At 31.9% G+C, this 12238-nt stretch overlaps 1 protein-coding gene across 4 annotated transcripts; it reads right to left on the bottom strand.

The window, feature by feature from the left end:
* Window positions 1-262: 262 nt before the first annotated feature.
* LOC126779556 (single-stranded DNA-binding protein 4) lies at window positions 263-11660 on the bottom strand. 4 transcript variants are annotated; one of them, XM_050503656.1, is made up of 7 exons: window positions 11206-11660; window positions 9920-10132; window positions 7143-7307; window positions 6012-6200; window positions 3411-3533; window positions 2115-2222; window positions 264-1596 (listed from the first exon to the last, which is right to left on the bottom strand). In XM_050503656.1, the coding sequence occupies exons 1-7, from the start codon at window positions 11549-11551 to the stop codon at window positions 1463-1465; spliced, it is 1278 nt and encodes a 425-aa protein (XP_050359613.1). In that variant the 5' UTR covers window positions 11552-11660; the 3' UTR covers window positions 264-1462. The 4 variants fall into 4 exon arrangements, with proteins under 4 accessions (XP_050359616.1, XP_050359613.1, XP_050359614.1 ...); XM_050503659.1 differs by lacking the exon at window positions 6012-6200 and having other exon boundaries at window positions 263-1596; XM_050503657.1 differs by lacking the exon at window positions 3411-3533 and having other exon boundaries at window positions 2115-2270.
* Between the last annotated feature and the right edge of the window lie 578 nt (window positions 11661-12238).

Raw genomic sequence — 12238 nt, 5'->3', positions numbered from 1 at the left:
TTATAAGAAATATAACATGATTTTAATTGAGAACAAATAATTATTTAAAGTAATTTCTAGAACATTTTTGTTTCTTTTTTTTTAATTTTGAAAATACATATAAAACATTACAGTTTAAACGTTTAAAATTAAAAATATATATATCTATATATCAATTAATTATAATGTGATTCTATGTATAAACACATATTATAATATAATTTATTCGAAAAATCTTTATTATGAATATTAATTTGATATATTGGGCGTAATGTTAAAATACAAAATTTTTACTATTTCTCATTGCAAGTGCCTTTATATATCAAAACATTTTGATGATACTTTTCATTAAAATACAAATATTTTTCTTTTTTAATTTTGAATTTCTCATGACGTCATATATATTAGAGTTGCAATGAATATTATATACAGAATATTCAGTGAAATTTATTGAAATAAAAAAAAAAAAAATTAATAACCAAACTATCGTAGATTAATTGGCTGAATAGTAATTTTTTCGAATATTCGGAGCAACTCCAATATAAATAAAAAAAAAAAAAAAACAAACTGCTTTTGTAAGTACTTTGAGGACGAAATATGGCAGCTTAGCGAAAAAACTGTAGACATTTTATTGCCAAATTAATATTATTATATGAAAGTCCGTCCGCTTAGAGAATAAACATTGACGTCTGTCAGTTTATCATGACCACTAAAATACACTAAAATAAAAACACGATTGACATAAACTTGTAACAACGGATGACGACAATTTTTTTTTTTTTTAAAGTTGACATAAATCATTCGAAGACATCACACGTTAGTTAGTGCAAATACAGTTTATATTATTATTTTTTTATTGTAAATCCGTCGTCACTTCAATGTTACACGTTCGATCACGGAGCATTTCGTCTCAGGTAAATAGACCGGACTATCAAGACCAAGATATTGATTGACGCAGAGTAACGGCCTCACATTGCTCAGCGACTGTTGAGTTAAACATCGATCTCTCTCTTTCTATCATTGATTTGACATACGAAAGACGAAGACAACATTATTTAACTAAACATCCGCTAAGCAATATTTATAAGTACAGCCGTTATTGTATAAAAGATATTTGACATTGACAATTATTTTTTTTTTATTTACCCATATAACGGGCAAAGGCATTCCACTATAGTGACAGTAACAACATGAAATTTAAGTAATTTATATTGTTTAAAATTTAAATAAAACTATAAAAGTACCATCAAAAAAAAAAAATGAAACATATCGATGATAATAATAATAAAATTAATTAATTAATTAATTAAAACTAATAAATAATTTGCGAACGACAGAAGCTTAAATAAATCCGAACGTCAGATCGTTGGAACGCAAATAAAATTAACGTCAACCCGTCGTCTCCGTCGCGGTCGCAGAGGCCCGAGGTAGGGTACCACCGATGGGGTACCATGTACAGACGAGTCGACGTTTTTGTTTATATTCACTGCATAAAATAGTCCGGGTGGTCTGGATCCTTCTCGAACCGTTTCGCTTCTTCTTGCATACTCTCCTTTATTTTCAAGATGGCAGCTGATTCAGTTTGATCGTTCTGATCGCCACCCGGTCCGCCGAAACCTTCGGGGAAGAAATCAAACTTTTGTACACATTAACAAAATATTGCTACGATTTTTATAAATATAACTCTTTTATTTATTTATATAAAATGTTACGGTCAAATTATTCAAATCAAAAATGTTTGATTAATAATCTATGGTATAAATTAAACTGATTTCAATTTTTTCGTTATATTTTTTGCAATTAATGCAGTTATTTAAATTAAACTTAAAAAATACACATTTAATTATATTAATTTTATTATATATATATATAATGGTCATCTAGTTAGTAGGTTGTTTCTAAATAAAATACAAAGTTACGAAAATAAAACAAATAAATTTGCTATATCGAAGGCGATCAACACACATTATTTTACAAAAATTTAAAACAAACACAAAAAAATATATTTATGTTACAGCGCCATCTAGCGGCATTGGCTTCACTTATTTCAACATTTCGTCAAAATTTGGCAGCCTACATATTAATAATAATAATAATAAAAATAAAAAACTACAATGGTACATAGTAACACTTACTTAAGTTATAATCGCCCATTCCGGATCCGGAGTCTTCCCTCGGTGTCCCTGGCCCTCCGCCACCGACGCCGCCCGGTGAAGACTTCATGCCGTCCACGCCGCCGAGTCCTGGGCCAAGTGTTGTGGTCGATATGGTATTATTGTGTTTACGTGATGCTGTTCTGGCGACGCAAACTTTGGTATTTCAGAGATTGTTTTGTTTTTTTTTTTTTTTTTTTTAATTTAGATATATCGTAACTATGAATACTTTAATAAAATATATATTATCAACTATAGCTCCAATACTTCTCACTTTTTTTTATATATATATATCGTCATATTCAAAATGGACAAGGGATCGAGATTATACAGCCTAGTGGTATATTCTTATAAATTTTAGGTTATGTGCCATTTTCGTTTACATATATAAATGTACATATATATGCTCCAGTTAATTGTTTTAATAAAAAAAAGCATTTCATAAAAAAATACTTTAATTACACTATAAAATAATTTCATTCGACTTTTTACGTTAAATCTTTTTTTTTTTCTTTCTCTCACACGCAAAATTTGCGTCACCACATACATACATATTCATTTTTAATGGGGGCCGCAACAATATTCAGTTTGCTTCATTCTCATAATGGAATTATACAATTATATATATATTATACATTTCATTTATACATCCGGTATTTGACTTGTGATAATAATATGGGATGAAGCATCTCTAATGACAACACATGCTTCGGTGATAAACAAAATTATGATTTTTCTAGCGTTTACTTTAAACTACATAAACAAGACACTTTAATTATAACACGTACCTAAAAAAATATTAATTTTTTTTTTGACACAGGTAACACCGACGTTCTTTTTTTAAAATTTGAAATTTTTAAACGAAGCTGAATAATTTTCTACATGCGTTACATTATTAGTCATCAGATAAATATATAAAAAAAAAAAACTGTCACTAATACGCTGCAATACTTCGCGTCGTAATTTTAAATTCATTAAAATATCTATAATTATTTAATTCAATTAGAATATGTAACATTATATACATTTTTAAACTGTTCTGTTGCCTTTAAAACGAAAATAATAGTTTTTTTTTTTTTTTTAATTATTATTACCCATTACATCAATGTATTTGCATTAATTAACTTTGTGTCTTTTTAATATTAATTAATGGATAAACAATTAATATATATTTTCTATTGTGAAATTTTGCTTGAATTTTCACAATTTACCTTTGAATACAATTAATTCTTAATTTTAATTAATTATAAAGTGGAGCCCTATTTTATTCATAAGCACCTTCGGCTGCAGAGGGCTGCGAGAGATGCTGCGACGGGGGCCCGTGCTCGACGGCGAGCGGGAACTCCGCCCCTAGGGCTCCAGCGCCCACGGGTTTCATCAGCGTGTACATGTTGTCACCGCCTGCCGCGCAATATTACGCGTCACCATTTCTTACTTTTTTTATACTTTTTTTTTTTTTTAATTGTTACGTCAAAATATTTTTTAAAACATATATATAGTTTTAATTTCATTTTCATATATATTTATTTTTAAAATGACAAAATTTAATTAAAAATTTAATAACAAAAAAATATTTGCGTTTAACATTTTATATACATATTTTTTTTTATTGTACATATAATTAATGATAAAAAAGCAAATATTTTTAAATATATTTACTTTATTACTTTATAGAACCAGATCAGAAGTCATAAAACAAAGAAATATTCACATGTTTAAATAATAATAATAAAAGAAATAATTAAATATCTATTTCGTTTATTTATCAAGAGAATCAAATTTTAAAAGTCAATACTGTTTGGATTTTTCTGGATGTGTGTTTTTACATTTACATTTTATATGATAACATTTTCTGTGCATCGAGCAACAGAACATTTTCCTTAATACTCGATTTAAAAATAAAAACAAACAAAAAAAAAAATGTATAAATTACATTTTCCTTTATAGCTCTAAAGTGTCAAATTTGTGTGGTAGATAGTGTGGGGTGTCAATTACACTTAGCCCTGTATACTTATTGCTTTGCTTAATTATCTATCAAAAAAAAAAAAAACCAAATGAGTGTCAAATCTACGTAGTACTTAATCATACATTTGAAATTAATACAAAGTGTAATGAGACGCTACAATCAAGACAAGAATGAAACATCTAAGAATAAGAAATATATATATAAAGAAAGAATTTTTTTTATAGACAATTTAAATTAAAAAAAAAAAACGTCCATTTACAGATGTGTTATTAAAATTAGATTTTATGACTTCCAACCGGGTAAATAATTAAAAAAAAAAAACGGTAAATTCCCAAATATTCCTATATCAAATTAAAATAAGTCGCTATGCAAATTTATTACTTTAGCTAACATCATCTTTTCATGAAATCGTTTAAAATTGATACATAGAAAAACAGATATACTCTTGGAAATCTACATTTTTAAATTAAGAAATAGTAACGAATAAAAAAAAAATGCGTACGTGGAATATTTTTCGGATCGATAATATACTGCACGATACGCACTCTTTATTGTCTATGGATAATGGGTTTGTACTACACAGACAGACACGTAACAAGCATATACACGTGTAACCCCAAGCGTGAATGAAATCAAGCTAGAATGAAGCAAGCGGAACGAAAAGTAAAATAAGTGTGTTTGTGTTGTTTAAAAAAAAAAAAAAGATTTAACATAAAAATGTAAACATGACGTTCAGAAATGCGACAGTTAAATTCTTAACACGTTTCTGAACGCGTCGTCCGAATGAAACGTCTAAAATAGTGCCACAGTCAAATACCTGGTTTAGTGATGTAATTAGAAACAAAAAAAAAAACCTGCAAATCTTAATATCTAACGTTAAAATTACTTTTGAAATAACAAGAACAGAGACAGTCTAGAAAAATAAATGTATATACAGCCAATTCCATTGTTAGGAGGGGTAATGATAAGTGAACAGCTATGACCGTGCATTGAGTTTGAGTCGAGAACAATCACAGATAACCGTAACAGCCTGTGAATGTCCCACTGCTGGGCTAAAGGCCTCCTCTTCTCTTTTTGAGAAGGTTTGGAGCTCATTCCACCACGCTGCTCCAATGCGGTTTGATGGAATACACATGTGGTTTTCCTTCACCGTAAAGCACGAGACGAATTATAAACACGAATCAAGCACATGAAAATTCAGTGGTTCTTGCCGGGGTTTGAACACACGATCTTCGCTTAAGATTCAATCGTTCTTACCACTGAGCCATCACAGATAAATAATCTGTTAATTATTTAAAAAAAAAACCGCGTTTTGAATGTTCAAAGTAAAAAATTAAAGCGGATATAATAACTACAGTGCTGTATTATAAATAAAGATGAACTTGATGAGATGAATCGTTTTTAGTACATAATACAGCAAAGCTATAAGTGACTCCCATAGAATATGTACATCTACAGTTTATTATATATACCTTTACTCCTCCTACTATTGAAATATAATAGTCACTATTATTCTTCCGCTCTAATGTAATTGATAAAATCAATTACTTTATAATATATAATACAAATAAAAATGGCACCGTTTTATATGTAATACAAAAATAACATTCTGGCACTCTTCAAAAGTGTTATTAACAAGATAAATATACTAAGTAATTTACGAATACAAGTATTTATTTATTATTTAATGATACATAGGACGGTTTTTGGTTATATTCGATATTTTAGCTGTGATTTATAACAAAGCTCATCTATTATATTTAAAATTATAATAAACTTTTGTTTAGAGTATATTTTTAAGACTATACGAATTTTATTATATTTATAAAATATAAATATTTTTATTCGAATAATTTGTAATGGGAATAATAACCAAAAATCCGTCATCTACCATCACCATTTAAAAATCTTACCGGAATTAGAAGAGTCCTGGGGGCTTGGCATTATCGGCGTGGGAGGCCCAGGGGGACCGTTCGAGCCTGGCGGCGCACCGTACGCGCCGGGCGAGCCTCCGCTGTAGTTGAGTGGGGCGGAACCGCCGGCGGCGCCTCCGCTGCCGCCGGCCCATGCACCCCTCGGCCCCATTCCCATCGGTGGCATACCTGGTTATGAGTTTTCAAGATGAAAATTTGAGAATCAGTAAATTGGCAAATAAAGATTATAATTGCCATTTTCTGCACTAATTGTATTAATTATTTCTTGTTAATTATGAAAACATGAATATGATAATATGTTTAGGGTCATATTGGATGGTTGTTGCAAAAAACTGTATATTTATAAATACAATAATATTAATATATAAATGAACAATAAGAAATCATACAATTAAGTAATTAGTTGCAAAAAGCAAAAAAAAAAAAACAATAAGTATGAGGAATGCATACAATGCATTATTTTAAGCATTGCAATGCTAATTTTAATTATATAGTTGTATATTAGTTTGTATTTAGCGTGTGCCTTATGTTGGCACTACTTTTTAACATTATAAGTAAGGTCAAAAATAGTTCATTAAAAAACAGAAAGCTACTTTTTATCTTTTTTTTTTTATAGAATAGGAAGGCAGACGAGCATATGGGCCACCTGATGGTAAGTGGTCACCAACGCCCTTAGACATTGGCATTGTAAGAAATGTCAACCATCGCTTACATAGCCAATGCGCCACCAACCTTGGGTACTAAGATTTTATGTCCCTTGTGCCTGTAATTACACTGGCTCACTCACCCTTCAAACTGGAACACAACAATATGAGTGAGTGGTACCTATCCAGACGAGCTTGCAAAAAGCCCAACCACATCTGTCTATTTTAATTATAACAACTAAATAATCGGCGAGTTTTCAATAAACTTATTCAAGGCAGTAGTAGCAGTGACCGTACTACATCTGACTTTTTTTTATGAAATAGGTAGGCGGAGAGGCAAATGTGCTGGATGGTAAGTAATCATCAGCACCCATTAAGGAAACATTATAATCATTCTTTAAAAAAAATTAGTGCTAAATAATCCATTAAAATATGGATTCAGATGATCAGAGCTGCTTATCCTCACCTGGAGCCTGGGGTGGAGGGCCGCGCATACCAGCCGCGTAGGCCCCGGGGCTCATGGGGCCCATGCCGGGGCGCGGAGGCGTCATGCGCGGCCCGCCCAGCATGCCCGCGCCGCCCCCGCCACCACCGCCGCCACGTTCTAGAGAGTTGCCCATCATACCCTGACCTGGAAACAAAATTATCATACTTCATTGCACAAACAATTTTACATAATGTATATGTAGGAAAACATATCTAGAAACGCGGTAGCGTGTCAAGCAAAGTTCAAGCTAACAGAACTGGCGAGCAGTACCGTGCGTAATATTACACGAACAATTTGGACCCATTTTTGACACCCTCATAACTCAAAAACTATTTCACATAACCATGTCAAATTTGGCTCATATATTGAGACTTGCGAGATACATATGTGCCGGTCTTTATGTGGATTTTAAGGTCTTCACGTGAATATATAACGAGTGGAATACCACCCTTAATTTTTTAATCCAAACATCAGTTTTAGTACTTATAACTAAGAATATGGTCGAATTTCGTATTTATTACGTTATTAATAATTATTTATAAGTAATAATCTTGTGCAATAGTTGTGTAGTTGTGTAATAGTGATGTGCGCTAAAAAAGCCGAGATGGCCTAGTGGTTAGAACGCGTGAATCTAAACCGATGATCATGGGTTCAAACCCGGGTAAGCACCACTGAATTTTCATGTGCTTAATTTGTGATTAAAATTCATCTCGTGCTTGACGGTGAAGGAAAACATCGTGAGGAAACCTGCATGTGTCTAATTTCATTGAAATTATGTCACATGTGTATTCTACCAACCCGCATTGGAGCAGCGTGGTGGAATAAGCTCTAAAACCTTCTCCTCAAAAAGGGAGAGGAGGCCTTAGCCCAGCAGTGGGACATTAACAGGCTGTTACTGTACTGTTACTGATGTGCACTAAGTATTGAAACAACAATATCAATACTAAATAAGGAAATAACGCCAAATCAGACCTCAGGCTTCAATATATTATCCTAAGTTATAAGAAGAAATGATATTTTAAGTTTTTATGAAATATTTATGTTGTTATAAATAAATTTCAGGACTGACCATTGAACTTGGCACCCGTTTAGTTCTCACTTCTTTTGTCGTTGAAGTCAACAACCAAGGCACATATCATAATATTGAACTTGGCTCTCATTTCACATTTATGTTATTGTCATGTTATTCATCAATAAGTAGCAGAAGTTGTGTATAGAGAATAAAACATTTTCATTTGACTTCATTGATCAGATAACAGCATGAAAATGATAATGTCCATACCCACACATATATTACTTTATGTTACTCGATATATTTGTTTTTGAAATAATGATTTAAGCATTAGTTTATAAATTCTTAGTTACTTTTAAATATATTTAAAAAAAATTACCATTTAAAATATCCACATTAATTTTTTAAAACAAATTAATTTAATTAAATTATTTCTAAAGAAACTTTTTCGAACTTTTTTTCTAAGGAAACATACTTTATATGTTAATTACTTAAAGAATTTAAACTCAAATATTTAAAATTTTTCAAGCAACATATTTTCATTGTCCAATGTAATGAATTAATTGATATCTGACATACTCTATACGTAACTCATGACTTTCCAAATTATTGTTTTTTCAAATAAAATGATTTATAATGCACTATAGCTTTACCAGTGGCTTCGATCATGTCAAAATGCAGAATTAGTAAGTACCAATTTCCACAGCTCTTTCTTCAAAGATAATGGATTTTCATACAAACCAACAAACCTTAGGGGGTAAATTTTTAATAATACATTCTTACAACTAAATTACTGTGTAAAAAGAACCCATATGCAAATTTTCACAATGCTAACCCCAGGAATTTTGTCTATGGGTCGATATGTCAGTCAATCAATTATTCTTTTAGATATATAGATTACAACATTAGGTAATGTTGTACTAAATAATTACTACTAGAAATACTAAGTTATTACTAGAAAATCTATTATTTCTATTGAAAATTTATTGTATCTACCATTGATTGATTTAAATAACTAAACATGTTAATATTAAACATGGTAATATGCAATAATAATAATAATATCCTGAGACATTATTCACACACGGCCATCTGATCAAAAACTAAGCAGAGCTCGTACTATGGAAACCAGACAACTGATATACTACATATACTATTTTTCTTTTGTAAATACATACTTACATAGATAATTACAGCCTGACTCAGGACAAACGGACATGTTCATGCACACAAATCTGTCCTGTGTGGGAATCAAATCCACAACCGTGCGTGAAAGTCAAGTATCTACCAACCACTCCAGCAGGCCCGTTAATATCATTGTCTGACAAATTTTATTCATTTTCAGATACATCTACTATGTATGTCACATTTAAACTTATGCTTTTGAAAAGTATCACTAATACTGGTTACGATGTTAAGGTCCTGACCATAGCCCTCGAAAAGAGGGAAAAATGCTTTTTATTTTTGTTTATAAGTATAATAAGATCAGGTGTAGAGAACTAGTCTTATTTAATTAAACCTAGCACTATTAAATTCATCTGTAATCCAGCAGAGATAGGTTTTGACTATATAAATATACATGTCTTGACTATCTTCATGGTCAAACTCGGTCAACGGTAGACCAAAATATAGTAATAAATATAGTCCATCTTCAACAAGAATCAAATGAATTACTGTCGTAAAAATCCATTATTTTCTTAAATTTAACAAAACATAAAAACTCTGAGGGATTTAAAAATCTCACCTGGAGGCCCGTTAAAATCATTTCCCATGCCCATCCTAACTGCTGATCTTGGTCCACCAGAATACCAAGGGCCAATAAATGGTTGTCCTGTTCCCATTAGCTGAGGCTGAGGTCCATGAGGTGATGGCTGTGATCCGGGGTGTGGGGCGGGCGGTGACGGTCGGAGTGAAGAGTTAGGGAAGAAACCGGGTGGCATACCACCTCCGCCCATTCCTAAAACAATTTTAATATATTTTAATTGAATATTTTGGTCTCCTTTTTTTTGAATAGAATTTTTTTTATCGAATAGGAAGGACGAGCATATGGACCACCTGATGGTAAGTGGTCACCAACGCCCTTAGACACTGACATTGTAAGAAATGTCAAACATCGCTTACATATCCAATGCGCCACTAACCTTGGGAACTAAGATTTTATGCCCCTTGTGCCTGTAATTACACTGGCTCACTCACCCTTCAAACCGGAACACAACAATACCAAGCACTGCCGTTTTGCGGTAGAATATCGGATGAGTGGGTGGTACCTACCCAGACGAGCTTGCACAAAGCCCTACCACCAGTAATTTGGAGCTTATTCCACCACACTGCTCCAATGCAACCCGCATTGCACCCGTACCCGGTGGAATACACATGTGGCAGAATTTTAGTATTATTAGACACATGCAGGTTTCCTCAGTATGTTATCCTTCACCGTCAAGCATGAGATGAATTATAAACACAAATTATGCACATGAAAATTCAGTAGTGCTTGCCATCTCTGATTAAGTAAGCCAGATGACTGTATTAAGCTGTGCATTGTTATTAAAGAATTTAGTTCTTGTTTTAAACCTTTTTTTATAAGCAGTTTAAGATGAGGGATTTATCTTTTATTATTATAAGTAATTAAAGCTTTATTACCAGTAATAGGTAAGCTTTCTATATGTTATGTAGTTTCATAGTCTATTAATTTGTGTTGATCTTTATTTTATGATATTAGAAGCTTTTTTTTTAATAAAAAATGTAACAGATAATATAAGAACTAACTATCAGAAATTAAACAAAATATAACTAATATTCTTTAGTTACTTTTAAGACACAGTTATCTATATATTTTAATGAACTTTAACAATATAATAGGTTTTTTTTGTATGATGATTAATAAGCGAGAGGGATTATAAGTGAGCTAGTTTTTACCACGTTAGCACATCCATATTTATTTAAGATGATAAGAATTATTCCATAGAAAGTGTGTCACACTCCATGAAAACATATTTTATAGTAAATCTACTTTAGAAATGAACATCGTACCGTCATTTGGAGGCGCCGGGCCAGCGTTGTGACCGATGCCATTGACACCATATCCAGAGTTAACGAATCCATAATCGTGAAACGCTTTCGCTTCAGATGAGTGTTCACAAGTGTCTCGCCTCTCTGGCGCGGCGCAGTACAGATCCCAAAAAACACACCACCACGAATGGAGAAACCCGGGCGGCTCACCGAGTGTTATGTTCTTTTCCCATCGTATCTCTGAAAGGAAAGTCTGCGCCGCTTTCTGAGCCCCGACATGTAGTAAGTACTCGTAGACATATAGGGCCAACTTCTCGCGAGCCTGAGCGTCCGAAGGTACCGTAGAGCCTTTGCCCTTTGCATACATATCGACTGAAAGCCGACGTTTATGTTGAAATTGTTTATTATTTACATTAACACTTTATATCAATAAATTCAACTTCTCAAAATGTCATTGATCGATGGCGACATTTGGCGTCTGTGGCATAGAGAATCGGACTGTTCTCAATTACACGAAGCGCATCGTTTGTATTGTAACCTTCTTTAGTCTATGCTCATCACAGATAAAAAAAATATTTTGATTGGTTATAAAGACTAATTTGACATCATAAATAAAATTAATCTCTTAGATTTGTTGTGTCTCAAATACAAATATTTAGCTACTGGTTTATTTACAAGCACTTTAGTAAATCGCTCATCTTTATTACATAATTATTTATTTTGAATAATATAGTTTCATTACATACGTAATAAATATCTATTTCCTACTTTATTTCATCATATTGCAATGCAGGAACACTGCTTGCTAGAAAATAATTTTAAGATTATACTTTGTGCAATATAAAAGTATGTAGATCGTGTAAAAGTAAAGTATAATGTCATAGCTTAATCATTGTCACATAGAATCGTTTTACCTTATATATTATTTAAATGATTTTATTCATGGTAGAAGGTAGGCAGTTTATGCCTTAGTTCAGTTCTGGAGACATATAATGTTAAGTAGTGAGTATCAGGCTAAGATTTTTTGCTTCTTCCTTATAATAATATTTTAAAA

Source organism: Nymphalis io, chromosome 29 (assembly GCF_905147045.1).
Source record: "Nymphalis io chromosome 29, ilAglIoxx1.1, whole genome shotgun sequence".
Lineage (NCBI taxonomy): Eukaryota > Metazoa > Arthropoda > Insecta > Lepidoptera > Nymphalidae > Nymphalis > Nymphalis io.
The sequence above is the reverse complement of the archived record's forward strand: the minus strand, read 5'-3'. Positions and strand labels throughout refer to the sequence as shown.